Here is a 15786-nt window from a genome sequence, read left to right on the forward strand (position 1 = left end):
CAACTTCATGGGGGTAAATTGAAGTTTTCCCAATAAAATTTGTTTTTGAAAAACAATGCACCCAAACATCCCATTAAGAGTCCATATTTTAATTATATTAGCACCAAACTTTTGTAGGGGATGTGTATTATAATAATAAGTAACTATTATAATGATATTAGTTTGTTTTTATCCATGATTTGGTGATAAACCTACTCTGAATTAAAGCCTTCAGTGCCATGATTAACGTAGGAGATCGTACGACGAATATTAAGTGCTTGTCCGGCCCAAGGTTTCCGACACCTCTCTCAGTTAGATGGGCATGTTAGGCATGAATCAACCGCCCACCAAAAAGCTCATAATGTAACAAAACATTATACAAAAATGAGAAATGTTAAAATACTCCTAGTGCACTAAGAGTGCGTGGATTATTTTCCTACAAAAATAGACCCAGAATGAAACCCAGATAGTGTTATTAGTAGTTGAGAAAAAAATTCGAAAATTGGACTTAATTTAATATTCGTTTGGTTTAATTAATTATTATTTACGTTTTCAAATAACTTTTTACTTTAAACCGACACTTTTCCGCAAATTTTGTCTAAAACGAGTGTTTAACCTACAAAGCAAAACCGTGTTTAAAGGGTTTAATTGCTTTGTTAATACGGTTTTCTAGTACCATTATTATACAGTACAAGACAAAGGAGGTCTCCGAAATTTCAAAGGACGGCTAATGGTGCTGACTTTAATTCCGTGAGGAGTGATGAATGGGATAATAGCCTTAAGAGGGGAATTATATGGAATTGAAGAGACATTGTTGGCTCTGATTCACGTACCAGATAAGCTGTGATGTGTATCGTGGCCAATCTGATATGACTCTTTGATTTGATGTAGTTTTGTGTTATGCAGAAGAAAAGATTAATTAAAGATGACGCCTTGTGTACATTAATCTCTAAGATTGGAGGAAATGTTTAAAAATCAAAACATGATCAATATCGAATTATTGTCTCCAATATGCTGAAAGAGAGATGTTGTGGAATTTTAAGGGAACAGGCCATTTAGGGATAAGCTCTTCCAATTTACATCTTTTTGCATAGCATCAACTTTTTTTTTTCTTTTAGCTTTGTTCATCGAATCAAATGAACATCCTCCAGAGTATGATAATTGATAGGAGGGTTCTAGACGTTGAGAGTAGGGGCCCTAGGGGCCTAGGGGCCCGCTTGCATAAGGAGGGAGAGAAAGAGAGAGAGAGAGAGAGAATTGTAGCAAGGAAGAGATATACATAGATGCTGAAGATCTACTAGTACTTAAGGGCGGTGCGTGACGTGCACGCATGTGGGTTGAGCAACGGTGGAGGAGGCAGGGAAGAGGCTCGGGATTGATGGCGGTGAAGGGTCTCGTGGGCTGAGGTGGGTGATAGACGGTAGCATATCTGTCTATCTGGCCTTGTATATTGTGCTGGTCGATTTTCTTGAATCGTTTAGCCCTATAAGGACCCTATAATTGGTTTTTGTTTTCTTGGTAGTATCAACATGAGAACCACATGCCCTAAAAAAACTACAGTATATGTGTTGCGGTGTTTTCAACGCTCAAGATTTAATTTCAAAATTTTTTTATGAGAAAAAAAGAGAAATGAAATTAAATCTAGATGCATTCAACCGTTAGTTCAAACGAACCAAATGTTTGGTAATTAGGTAAGTTACACATCAGTTCAGACAACAATGGTTGCACCTTGAAGCAAGATTCTTCTTCAGTTGCTCATCAAGATTGCTAAGCATCCTAACTAATCCAACTAATTAACATATTGAACTTAAGTTGTAGTTTCTACTGCAGAGCAAATGAGCCAGCCATCTCCCATGGACTGGTAGCTTGATATGATAAGGCTCTGAAAACAGTTGCGACAAGATTACTTTTCTGATAGCACAACTAAAAGACCATTAAGTTCTAATCAAATTGTTAATCTTATTTACTTAAACAAGGAAATTTCAATACCATTAAGTTCTAATCAAATTCCATGTAGTAATACCCTACCAAAACAAACAAAATGACTGAGGTTACTTTATTATTGTATTTAAGAGAAGGATAATTAAGGCTAACAATGTTAGTTGGATGAATTAATTATGTGTGAATGAGTCACAAATCCTGTATTTTCTGGAAAAATATAACCTATAATTATAAATATTTCATTTCTGTGTTACTTTTCAACAACTGTCTAGTTGGAGTATGAAGTGACTCTCTGCAATATGAGGTATGAATAGTGTCACAAATCACCATAATTCCCTGCCTTTTTTATGAGATAATGGTTAAGGATCAAGATGGAGCCCCCTGCACGCACTCATAGAAGCAAATCTTATTGGCAATGGCATTGGATTGGGATTGGCTGCAATCCCTTTCTCAGATTGTAGCCAACCCAATTCCCATATATGATTAGAGGCGAAATCATTAAAATAAAATTTTAATTTTGTGGGGATGAACTCATTAAAAAACATAAAATTTAGAAGGATTTTTAAATTTTTTTAGGGTTTTTAAAAATTTTGGAGGGACTACTATCCCCCGAGGCCAAGGGCGGAATGCGCCCCTGCATGTGAGGGATCTGTATTTTTTTTAAAAAAAAACAATTATCTGAGAGAAGGGATGCAGGCCTCAAGGTATCTGAAGAGGTGTTTTCATTCTCATTTTTTGTTCAAATTCTCTAAAATTCAAATAGGGAATTTAAATAAATCTAAATCCACATGCGAGAGGCCTCCCTTCTCCATATATACGAGTTTGTCTAATGTCCAATTATGAAGGTTTTAGACATCACCATTGCCTTTTCCCCTTAATTTGAATTCTCCAGAGCTTGGAAACTCTTTTGAAAAAAGCAAACCAATATTCATAATGGTTGCTTCCGATGCCACATGGCGATGACATGTCCGAATCCTTCACTAAATTCATGACATTTGGCAAAAGTAATCATGGTCCCACATGACTCCATTACACGTCACCTTACCTTTCGGAGTATAAAACCATAAAAACTTAAACTTATAAGATTTTGTTGCATTGATTATGCACTTTGTAATACTACTAAAGAGGGAACAAATGCCAACTTTTGAAGGATTTGTAAAATGAGTTAATTATGGTAGCAAGCAACGTACACATGCATGGCTTTCAACAAAAGGCAATGGCCCACGTGTAATGATATTGCAGTTGTTGGCCTTGTGACACTACTACAAAATTCACACCAACTTAGATAGCTGATACACAAGGGATGGTTTCCCGTCTTCCACAAATCATTTCCGCACCAACTTAAATCCACCGAACTCTGTAAGTCGAAAAAAACGCTAATTATATCTCTACTGATACTTTAAAAAGGCTAATTAAGTTACAATTGATAGAGGTATAACTAAAATTTTAGATTTTAGGGGACAAAACTAAACAAAAAACATTTTTGAGAGGTAAGAAGTTAATTTTGGAAGAATTTGTATAATTTTTTTTAAAAAAATTTATAGGACTAATACTACTCCCCAAACTCCAACGTGATTTCACCCTTGCAAATGGAGTTCCCTATAATCACTTATAAAACACAATCTTACTTGGTAATTATAGAACCGATGTTTTACTTAATACCTATAAGCATCTTTATAATTACTCACTCAATGTAGACAATCTATTTTCCCAATTTGAGATTAATTTTTTAGGGTATCACAAACTGACTTTTAAATTCTCAAAGCAGATTACAAGAAACCACTATCTTATTGCTTCATGTAAAATGGCTTAATTTGAGTCTAAAATCAATTATGTAAAGATTTATGAGTCTTTGTTTGTTTCGGCATAAAATGTTTTTCGTCGAAAAATATTTTCAGAGAAATCTTTTTTCAAGAAAATATTTTTCATTGAAAACATTTTTCTGCGTTTGGCACGAACGAAAAAATCACAAATATTTTTTATATATATATATTTTCATTCAACTATATTAACCTATAAAAGTTAGTTTTATTCACAACTTTAATATAATTTTTTTTTAAAAATAATTAACCTAAAAATTTGAGTTCTAGCAATGATTCGACGATTGAAGAATAAGAAGTTCAAACTCGAAAAATGGTTTATGATTTTAAAATAGGAAAACCATTTTACGGAAATTAAAGAAGCTTTTTTTGTCAGACCAAAAATATTTTTGGTTGACGATTATTTTTTGTCACACCAAACATTTAAAAATACAGATAAATATTTTTTAGAAATTATTTTATGCCAAAACAAACATAGCATAACTATATGCTTAGAAAGAAAATAGGAGGTTTTAGTATAATATAAGAAAAATCATATTTATCAACATAAACTTAAGTAAACTTAACTTACCACATACATGGATAAGAAAAGTTGACATAGTTCTCCAATTCTAGTATTCTACCATGACAGTACAAAGGCAAGCATCACTTTAATTAATCATTTATCGAAATTTGATTTTCGAATGAGCAATTATTACTTATATAAAATATTAAAACATAAAAGAATAAAGTTATCACTTATATCTTGATCTTAAATCAAGATAAAATGATATAATTATTACTTATTACTTATATAAAATATTAAAACATCTTGATCTTATTACCTTTAATATAAAATTGAGGTAGGTTAAATAAAGTTAAGAAATAATAATTTTTTTTTTTTAAAGAGAGAAAAGATTTGATTACAAAGTGACAATATGGTAAAAATATTTTATATATGCATGGAAGAGACATCACCTTCTTTGTAGTACATCATCTGTCCAGTATTATTGATTGCATTCTTGGCAACTTCTTATATTCACCAAAAAATAAATAAAAATGAGTGTAAACGAGCCATATGATTTTTGCTTGAGCCGTACTCATAGAGAATGAAATGTCAGTCATGTCCAGCAAAAGCATAGCATATTATGGTAATTATTTGATAGGCCATGCATCTGATGATGCCTTGTGGAGCCCATTTGGGCCCCCTCATACTTTGAAAGGTGCCTGCACCAACCCAATATTGATCAAAAGATTGACTGATTGTAAATGATTTTTTATTTAAGGCCCATGTATATTTTCACCCTTTTGAAAGTACCTTTTTTTTTTTTTTTTTTACATCTTTTGAAAGTACTTGATCACAAGAAAGATTAGGAGATTTGACACTTGTTTGTACACCCACCAATGCTTACGAATTCGGATCCGAATCCCTAATAATTAACTCTTTCAGATTGCTAACCGTGAGAGGACTCCTTAATTATACGACCCAATTGATTGTTAGAGTAGGTTTTGAGAAGTCTAAGCACTTGTTTGGATAGATAAGAATCCTTTTATACTTACAACCCTTGTTTGGATAGGTATGCTCTATAAGAATCCTTTTATACTTACAACCCGATTTGGCATGGTACCCGAGCAAGGTCGGCTCAATATATTTTAAAGTTTAAAGCGAAAATTTTTAACAATGCCTTTTTTTTGTGGGCCTCACTATTAGTAATTGTTGTTTATGTAGAGTTATGATTTGTATTTTAACGAGTCTTTTTCCGTGAGCCCCACTCTCTTTATTGGCTTTCTTATAGTCTATATTCTTTGAGTTGAGTCTTTTACTATGAGAGAAAATGTATTGTTTTTTTTTGTTGATATTAATTATTTTATTCTTGGGCCTTTAACTATTTATTTTTCTATTGAAGTTAAAGAGTCTTCAAATAAGAGATCATGCTTCTTTTTTTTTTTTTTTAAACCATTCCAGATTCTAATTGGACTTTTTTTTTTCTTTTTTTTTTCAACAAACCTATCTTTGGGGACCTTATTCCATTGGAAAAAAACCGTTTCTGCTTATGATTAAGTCTTTTTCTTTTTCTTTTTCTTTTTTCAAACGAACTTGTTTTGGGGTCTTATTCCACTAGAACAAAAAAAAAAAAAAGAAAAAAAGAAAAAGAAAAAAAGGTTCTTGGGGGCCTTAAGCGACTACCTAACTCGCCTTATGGTTGAGCCGACCTTGTACCTGAAAATGATTAGGATATCTAGTTATTAAACTTTAATTTACTGAAGAGTTGATTAGCACATAAGCCAGAGTTTTAGACCTTTAGCTATGTGATTATATTTTCCTTCTTAGTATTGTTAGGAGAATTGAAACTTTTATTATAAATTGATATGACAGTTATTACGTCAGCTAATAAACAATTAAATTTATTTTTTAAAATAAATAAAAACTATAATAGTCCGTACATTTTTCCTTTCTTCGAGAAAAAATGTTTGGTGAAAAGTAAGTGAAATCTGTTGTGATCACCAAATTTTACATTGAAAGAAAAGTTGTAATTATAGGTTCATATTTTGTCTTCAATTATGCATTTTCCGGGGGCCAATATGGATAATAGTCTTAATAGATGTAGGAGTTGTACCACTGAACGTGCCTGGTCCCAATTTTGCAGTTATGTTGTAATGGGGTTGGGGCCTACATGAGTACCTGCTTTGAGGACGATGGCTACTGCTTACTTGTTTCTTCAATATCATGTTCCCAACTATATTTCTTTAGGATTTGATTATGTCCAAAAATTCAGTTTTAATTTTTTTTTATCTTTAATTTTTTTTTTTTTTTATTCATGAAATCCATGTTGGGTAGAAACTCCAAGAGGAATGCTAGACATTCAAACACTTTTTTCCAGAATTTAATTTCAACCTGATGTGTCACGATCCCATGAGATCTCTCATTTTGACACATCATACATAAAGAAGAGTTAGATTTATAGTCAATCCACCTGCTCCGGGTCACAAACGAGGGGTAGAATAGAACAAGGGATCTAAGAAAGTGTTGGAACCAAATTCTGATAAAAAATGTTGGGCGTTTCTCAAACTCCAAATGCTCAAAACATTCATTACTGCATGGGTTAGTGGGTTTAGGTGACCCAGATGAGAAGAAAAGCCCAACATGAGAGCTCTAAGGGGCCTTTTGGTTGGTGATAATTGCTAGCAGTTCGGATGGGCAAATCTTTGAAAATTCCAGAACTTCTTTGTGTTGCAGGTCTTCAACTCAGTTGGGCTCAAACACGTGTCCTTCAAATGGGCCCAATTATAACTGAAAACCATTGTGGAAGGCCAAGATCCATAACATGTTGAAATTGCTTATTTGAAAAATAATAAAGTTTTTGTTATGATTTTAAAGTGTCTCGTAATGGTTTAAATGTGCTTGAGCACTATTTCCTTTCAAGTAGATTTTTATAAGTGAGTTCTAACTAAAATTTGTATAATTTGATATCAAAGGCGATCAATACGACGAGTTTGGAATTTGATCTACTTTAATCTTTGTCTTTGTTTTTCTCATTTGGCCATTAATTTGATTAAAAAAAAAAAAAAAGGCAATAAAGATTCCCCATTTGGGTTCTTGTTGCGAAGATAGCATAGCTGCAATATTTGGATTTCGATCATCTCCAGTTTACTCCGGGATATAGTTAATATAATGTGAAGGATAAAATTATTTTTTCACATTTTTGCAAAAATATTTACCACATTATGCTAAGTGGATATTCTCTTATTCATTTGAAGCGAAGATGAATGGTTTGTTTGGGTGTTTGATTTTTTTAAAAATTGTGAATATCAAGAGAATTTGTTTTTGAAATTATGTTTAGATGATTTAGAAAACTTGAGACAAAATTTAAAAAAAAAAAAAAAAAAAAAGATAAAATCTGAATAGAATTTAATATTTAAAAATTAATATTTAAATTTTTTTTCTCACCCAAACATGCCGTCAGGGTCACCACCATTAATTCAACAAATGCCAAATGGGTTGACGATTGATGAGCCCAGCTCAACCCCAATCATGTCGATGAGTCCCTCAAGCCCACCAAGCATGCACAGTTGCGATTTCTTTTCATTTTCTTGAAATGAAAAGAATGACAAATTTTATGGTGTAAATTTTGTTTTGTTGTAGTTAATGGTGTATATGATGTTATAATATCTAAAAATTTTAAAATGATCTGACATGTATATCTTTAGATTGAACATAAATTTCTTCTGAACTGCTTGGAGGAACTTTCTTCATCAAAGTCAATAAAAAATTTGTAATCTATATTCGTTGAGCATGTGAAAATAGGTTTTTTTTTTTTTTAATTGTTTTATTAAAAAAAAAGCATTTGATTCCACATGCAAACAAACAAATCTTTTGATTTTCATATGGTAAGAGATTTTAAAGTATTGATTAAATAATTAAATTTATCTCTTCCTATTAGCTTAAACTTTTGGGATAGGTGGTGATTTAATATAGTATTAGAGCCAAATGTTCAATAAAATATTTAAATATTTCACGTGTGAGGACTCACTATTAAAAGTGAGTTTGAGCCCATAAGTGAGGGAAAATGTTAAAGTATTTTGATTAAATGATTGAATTTATTTCTTTTTATCAGCTTTAGCTTTTAGGACAAGTGGTGATTTAACATGATATCAAAGTCAGGTTTCTTGTGGTGATTGGCATTTCTCTCTCGTAGTTGTCCACATGTTTGGCCATTAGTTGCCACACGTGAGGGGGAGTATTAAAGTGTCCCGCATCGCTAAAATTTCATTCACATAGGGACTTTATAAGTCATGGTGCCTTTTCTTCTCTCAATGTATCTTTTAAGAGTGTTAATGAGCCCATTGACTTTTCACAAGAAACATATGGCAGTTTTATAGACTATATTGGAAAAAAAATAATTCAACACAATTTGAAGGAAAAATCGATAGATCCTCAACCAGTATGGTAAAACCATATTAATCCTTTGTGTATTTCTTTTTTCATTTTTCTTTTGAGTGATTCAGTCTTAGTTTGTCTTATAAGATTTGCGTTAAGATAATTATGAATAGTGGTGCATGGAGTCAGGTTTTGAACCTCAGAGGACAGACTAATATATAAAAAAACTGTCCACCAAAAAAACAAATAAAAATCAAGAAATCCTAAAACTTTGTCATGCGAAAATATGGGAAAAAGAAAAAGACAAATTTTAATTCCTATCCTAAAACTAAAACACAGGATACAAAAATTTCTCCAATTCTCACTCAACTTTCTTGCATACATTTTTTTTTTTTTCCCCCTGAGGGTTATATTTTTACAAATTGTTGAGTCTCACAAGTCATATGATCTTCCCATACATGAAAGGAGAAAATAATAAGAGTTTTCGTCCTATATCAGTAGTTTATCACAATACTAAAAGGATTGACTAAATTTCATCAACTAAAATGACTGAGAACAGCACAATTATTACAACACTAATTGAAACAAATTGTCAACATCACTCAAGTTGACTTCTACTTTCTTTCTTTTTTCCCTTGTTACAGAGAAGGCAACCATGACCCAAAGAGTAGCCATCTCCCTCTTGCTTCGGTTGGTTCAGGGAGGAGCTCTTCCCTCCTCTCCTTCTCTTCCTTTTTCATTTTTATTATTACTTTTGTTGTTGTTTGGCTAGAAGTTTCTCTAGTTATCATCACCTTGATGAGGTTTTATTCATCGTATTGTATGACTTATCCCGCATGGAATTGCAACCTCAATGTTTTGACTTTTCCATCACGTCATTCACGATCTCTGCCGTCCTCCCCTCATTGGTTGCCGATTTTGTCAAAGTTCTTAGATCTGATTTTTTAAAAGCTAGATCTACGTTCTTTCGATGACCCCTACCTCTCACGCACTTCTCCACCTCCCTCACTAGCGTTCCAACTACTCGACACCACTGGCCGTGTCTTCTTCAACCTTCCACCCATCAGAGCGTGGCTCCCATACGCTGGAATGCGGTTCTCACGTGCTGGCATCGAGTCTCTGGTCCTTGGGCCTTTTTGCTGTTTATTTGCTTCTTTTTTCTTTTTTTTCTTCTTTTTTCTTTTTTAATGGTACTTGGGTTATTGTTTCCCTTCGGGAGAGACTCTTGTATTTGGACTTATGTTAGTATCTCTCTTTCTTGCAGTCTCATTTTCGAATTCTAACAGTGCTTTTACTGCTTCAGCCATCTACTGTTTGTTGTTGCTGTTTTCAAGGGCGGTGCAGATAAGTTGCAATTAACCCTTTTCTTTATTCAATTAGAAAAAAAAATTGATACAAAATTTGAATAGCACTATAAATTTTTGGGGGATATGGCCTACTTTTATTTTTGGTTTTTTTTTTTATCAATCAAAATTATCGGCTGATTTTGATTGACATAATTTTTGTTATTCGGTTGGAAACCATGTCTCATTAAGCGCATGTCACTAGTTCGAATTTTATCTCCCTCTTTTACGGGAACATGTAAAAAAAGAAAGAAAAAATAAAAAAAAAAAAAAAAAAAAAAAAAAAAAAGGTGATTGTGGCATAAAGAAACCTCTCCTCTTGTAGCAAGTACCGTAGAATCGTAGATGGACCTCTTCTTCCTAGTTGTGGAGAATAATGGGTAATGACGTAGGTTTGGTGCGCATTTGACTTTTGAGAGCTTTCTTTTTATAACACCTTCAAACTTCTTAGGTGTTCCTTTGCATCTACAAATTAATGCACTTTGCTTGATCTTCCGGATTAAATTTTATAGTATTTAATTATGTATATAATGAGGAAGATGATACGTTGCTTACCAATCCCACCCCCGATCAGGATCCCCTCAAATTCTTTGTCGGAATTTGATATAATTCGGGCAGGTTGTTGTGAGTAAGCATTTATGAGATTCACCTGACCGAATAAGCAGTTAGGCAGTCTAACTTTTATTTGGTCGTCTCATAAATGCTCACTCACAACTACCTACCCAAATTTAATATTTGAGGGGATCTTAATTCCCCCTAATGGGATATGTTGCTTACCAATAGCCCCCTAAGCTCTTCTCCTACTTAAAGCAAATTCCCGTGTATGAAAGATCAAGCTGGGCTTATAGGCTGATAGGTCAGATTTTGGGCCTAATTAAAAGCAGAGGCCCATTAAAATGCAACATCTGTGGGCCATCCCTAGGTGGATCTTCCTTCATCACTGTCTGCCACGTGTACTCTGGAGCTCCTGATCGGTTTTACGCTGTTGTACTTCGTCACGGGAAATGAATGTGGCAAAACGTGGAACAGCACAAACCAAGGGCAAGACGCTCCGAGTGGGCGGGCAACTTCTCACGTTTTTCACCAAACGTCGGCTGTCTCTATAATCCTCATTTATTCTTTCTAAAATTCAGTGTTTGGTTTGTTTCGCTGTATAAAAAATTGTCACATAGAGTTCTTAACGGAATTACGATATTCGTTAATTATTTATTTGAATTTAAAAGAATTTGAGTATGTGACTACAAGAGACCATTTATAAGATATATCTGACTAAATAAACAAATAAATAATTGAACAACTTATAAACTGCTAAAGTAATCGTCATAAACTACTATTTTAACAGATAATTATAACTATCAAATCAAATAACTATCATGATTATTTAATCATAAATATTATATTGTTATTATTTAATTTCAATCGTTAGATCAAAGATGAATTGGCCTTACAGTTTACTTTAGTGATGGTCTAGTAAATCCAATAACTAAATCTATCAAAGAAGCATTATATAGTTTAAATCAAACCACTAGATCAAATGATTATGACCATCCAAAATTGAAAAGTCATAATTAGATCGGTTCGAACTCTGATGTTTCGTGTTAAGTGCCATTAAGGCGCCACTAACACCCTGCAACCACACTTGCGCACAGTACTAGAGTATACATATAAGTTCATACTGATTTAAATGCTTAAAGTGTGTTTGGCTTATAAATATTAACTACACTTAATTTTTTTTTGTCAATGTGAAACTATTTTCATATAATGCTTTTTATTTTAAAGCATTTTCAAAACACAAAATAAATATATATATACATATTAATTTTGAAAATGATGCAACAATTTCAATGTAATTTTATCATTCATCGCATCCGAGAAGTCTTGGACAGCCTATACGTATTTTGTAGATTATGCAAGTCAATGATCATACTTTTCCATCATTCCAATTTTCCAAACAACCCTGACCACATGTGCCACCTAATGTGACTCCCTCGGTCACCGGCCTCTCTCTCCCTCTCCTTCCTCGTTCCAAACCCACGAATCCTACGCTCCCTTTCCCCACTATAAGAACCCCATCACACACCCTTCACTCCCTCATCACCACCACCAACACCACCATGGCCCACCCAGTGACCCCAGTATCGCCGCCGTTGAAAGACGAGCTGGACATAGTGATCCCCACGATCAGGAACCTGGATTTCCTGGAGATGTGGAGGCCTTTCTTCCAAGCCTACCACCTCATCATCGTCCAGGACGGTGACCCCACCAAGACCATCAAGGTCCCAGATGGGTTCGACTACGAGCTGTACAACCGCAACGACGTGAACCGGGTTCTGGGCCCCAAGGCTAGCTGCATCTCCTTCAAGGACTCGGCCTGTCGCTGCTTTGGCTTCCTGGTTTCCAAGAAGAAGTACATCTTCACCATTGACGACGATTGCTTTGTAAGTTTTCTTGCAATATCCACAAATGATTAAATTCATTTTTTGCTAATGAAGTTCATCTTTTAATTTCTCTTTTTACGTTTTTGGGATAAATGGGATTAATTCTTTTATTTATTTAATTTTAAATTTTAAATTTTTTGTTGTTGTCTGGACTCTGCTGAGTCTCGTGATGCGATGGTCAAGTGGGCTGAGTTTGGTTGACGAGTTAGTCTGGAGGGGTAGACTTTCTTGCAATGTTGAAAAGTGAACAGTACTTGAGAGCATATTCTTAGGAAGAATCTCTGTGAAGTAGAGTATTTTTCATTGTGTAGGAGAGTGCACCGGTGGGCTGTGTCCACCAGCTTCGAATCCATAACATCTGTCCAATCTGGTTAGTGACTTCAGTCCCTAGATGGGCTGTAGTTGTCCTAAGGTGGGACCCCCAATTGTTCGACTTTAGTAATCATTTTGTTAAACAATTGACGAAGCATTTGGATTAGATTAAAGCTTATCTGGTAAGCGGTGATTTAATATGATGTCAAAACAGAAGTTTTAAGATCTAATTTTGTTTTCGTCAGTTTATTTCGCTCAATTAAATATTTTACGTGTTGAATCTCACCTATTAAAAATAAGTTGAATTCTACGTACAAAAAAAATATTAAAATATTAATTAAATAATTAAATTTATTCCTACCAATCGGTATTACATTTTGAAACGGTATCTCAACAATTTGTTGCAAGAATTACTTGTTAATGTCATATTAATTTTGCGTGTTACATCACACCTTGAGGCTTAGCCACCAAAGTGAAAAGTAAGGTTAACATTCGCCAATCTTTCTTGTCGTATTTTGATATGTAAAACCCCACGACAAGGATCCTTTGCAATGGGGGGGGGGGGGGGGGGTGGGGGTGTTCAAATTGCACGGAATTGGAAAAATTTATAGAGAAGGGATGGGAGCGACCTGTCTTAGGCAGCTTGAGGTGTGGCACCTAATTTATTTGGTGCATGTAAGCCGCACCACCCGATCTAATGTTGGAATCTCCGTAGAGATATGATAGTTTATACCTTCTATATAATTTTTGTACAATTCTAACAATTTTTTTTAAAAATAAAAATAAAAAAATCAACTATTGGATATGTCAGATCCACGTGTAAAAAAAAAGATCAAATGGTGAGTTTGAAAAAAAGTTGTTGAGTTATATAAAAGTTGTACAATAATCATTTATCATCTCCATAATTAGCTGTCCGAATTGCAGCTCTCAATTAATTGAGAGAAGACCTTCATGGGTCCAACTGCTTGAAAGAGGGCGCCCCCGCGCCCCCGGGAACTGTAAATTGCAGCCTATGGTTGAATATAAGGTACCAATATTTCTGTCTCTCATATATATGAATAAATGTGAAAAAAAGGTGGCGAAGGATCCGAGTGGGAAAGAGATCAATGCGCTGGCACAGCACATACAGAACGTGCTGACACCATCCACGCCGTTTTTCTTCAATACCCTCTATGATCCGTATAGGGAAGGGGCTGACTTCGTTCGTGGATACCCATTCAGCTTGAGAGAAGGAGTGCCCACCGCCATCTCTCATGGGCTCTGGCTCAACATTCCCGATTATGATGCCCCCACTCAGCTTGTCAAGCCTCGCGAGCGCAACACCAGGTTAAGTTTCTTATCTCACACTCCTTAATCACTAGTGCTTACCTTTGCTATGTTCTTGGGCTTCCGTTGCTCAACTGTTTGTCTTTTCCTTGTTGGCATTGTTATCATCTCACAAATGGTTCTTTTGTCATGCGTTCGGTACTGTGCCTGGTTACCTAATGTTATTCTTTTTCTTGGAAAACTATTTGACGGTTTCATTTTGTCCCTTTTCTTCCCTGCCAAACAGAGGTTAAGATTATTATCTGACTTTACAATAGAAAATGTATGGAATATTGCTTTCTTAGTATTGCTGACTAGTGACTACTTTTTTTATAATGGTGTGTGTGTGTTGTGTGTGGGGTCTTATTGTAAATTGACTTCTCTATGTAATTTGCTAAAATTGTATCTTTGAAGCTTTGAGATGGGAGCTAGGCCTGTCTTCAGCTTAACGTTGCCTAATTATGCATTACCATTAGCTCGCACAGGTATGTGGATGCTGTTCTGACAATTCCCAAAGGCACCCTTTTCCCAATGTGTGGGATGAACCTTGCTTTCAACAGGGAACTGATAGGACCTGCCATGTATTTTGGGCTCATGGGCGATGGCCAACCAATTGGCAGATATGATGATATGTGGGCTGGTTGGTGTGCCAAGGTATCTCTAATTCATTTGTTGATTCTTCATAACATGCCATCTTATGGCTGGAGCAGACTCCTATTCAATTACAGCATTTCCCAGATTTTAGTGTAAATCTGATAGCTTTCTCATAGATTTTGGTGCTTGGTTTTCAGGTGATCTGTGACCATTTGAGTCTTGGGGTGAAGACAGGGTTGCCATACCTTTGGCACAGCAAGGCAAGCAACCCATTTGTGAATTTGAAGAAGGAATACAAGGGCATATTCTGGCAGGAGGAGATCATTCCATTCTTCCAGTCTGTTGTCCTCCCCAAAGAGTGCACGACTGTGCAGAATTGCTACCTGGAGCTCTCAAAGAAGGTCAAGGAAAAGCTTGGCCCTATTGATCCTTACTTTCAGAAGCTTGGGGATGCCATGGTTACCTGGATTGAAGCCTGGGAGGAGCTCAACCCGCCAGCACAAGCAACAACTACATCTCAGCCCACCGGTGTGAAGAAGGCTGAGCCCTCTTCCAAATCAAAGTAGACACCCCTTTTAGTTCCCTTTCATTGTTCATGTTTTCGCTTATCACTATCGTTGAGTTACTCCTTTGGGCCTATATTTTTCAGTATGAATAAGCGTATTTTCATCCTTTCCAAATGGAAATTTGGCAGAAATTGTCTTATCGTTTGATTTAACTTGAAGCAGATCCTTTAACCTTACAATTGCTTTTTGGATAAATATATAAAACAAGATGTCGGAGGTCAATTGACTTCTTTTTGCCATCTTCTTTTTCTCTTTCTCTTTTTCTTTATCTTTTTTTTTTTTTTTTGGGGGTGGGGGGAGACATTAAATTGACGGGAAGAGATTTGAACGCACGGCTGCATGAATGGTTATCTCTTTCGGTGGCCATAAATCAAGTTGTTCATAGAGTTGTTAGAGGCTTTACAACTTTTAGTGTAATTATTTTTTTTATAAATTAATGTGAAATTCTATAATTAAAAAAATAATTAAGCAAAAGATTTGATTTTATAATTTAATTAGTTAGTGACTAACTTGTCAACCATACATTAATTCTTAATATTTTATCGATTATTGACTGCTAAATCATTTTGTAAGAGGATGACAATAAGAGTTATATGATCCCAAATATTTCCTTGCTTAAAAAACGATTTA

The 15786-nt window shown here is 34.7% G+C and overlaps 1 protein-coding gene across 2 annotated transcripts; it reads left to right on the top strand.

Annotated features, from left to right (window-relative positions):
• Positions 1 to 11847: 11847 nt before the first annotated feature.
• On the top strand, positions 11848 to 15270 carry LOC133875448 (UDP-arabinopyranose mutase 1-like). 2 transcript variants are annotated; one of them, XM_062313590.1, is made up of 4 exons: positions 11848 to 12379; positions 13767 to 14017; positions 14473 to 14650; positions 14788 to 15270. In XM_062313590.1, exons 1-4 carry the CDS (start codon positions 12056 to 12058, stop codon positions 15154 to 15156), a joined length of 1122 nt encoding a protein of 373 aa, XP_062169574.1. In that variant the 5' UTR covers positions 11848 to 12055; the 3' UTR covers positions 15157 to 15270. The 2 variants fall into 2 exon arrangements, with proteins under 2 accessions (XP_062169574.1, XP_062169576.1); XM_062313592.1 differs by having other exon boundaries at positions 11851 to 12379; positions 14482 to 14650.
• The last annotated feature ends 516 nt before the right edge of the window (positions 15271 to 15786 follow it).

Source organism: Alnus glutinosa, chromosome 8, assembly GCF_958979055.1.
Source record: "Alnus glutinosa chromosome 8, dhAlnGlut1.1, whole genome shotgun sequence".
Classification (NCBI taxonomy): Eukaryota; Viridiplantae; Streptophyta; class Magnoliopsida; order Fagales; family Betulaceae; genus Alnus; species Alnus glutinosa.

Excerpts from the sequence above, each read along its gene's own strand:
- LOC133875448 (XM_062313590.1), top strand. The coding sequence starts at position 12,056 with ATGGCCCACCCAGTGACCCCAGTATCGCCGCCGTTGAAAGACGAGCTG. Across the intron at positions 12,380-13,766 it reads CCATTGACGACGATTGCTTT|GTGGCGAAGGATCCGAGTGG; the intron begins GTAAGTTTTCTT and ends TGTGAAAAAAAG. Across the intron at positions 14,018-14,472 it reads CCTCGCGAGCGCAACACCAG|CTCGCACAGGTATGTGGATG; the intron begins GTTAAGTTTCTT and ends CATTACCATTAG.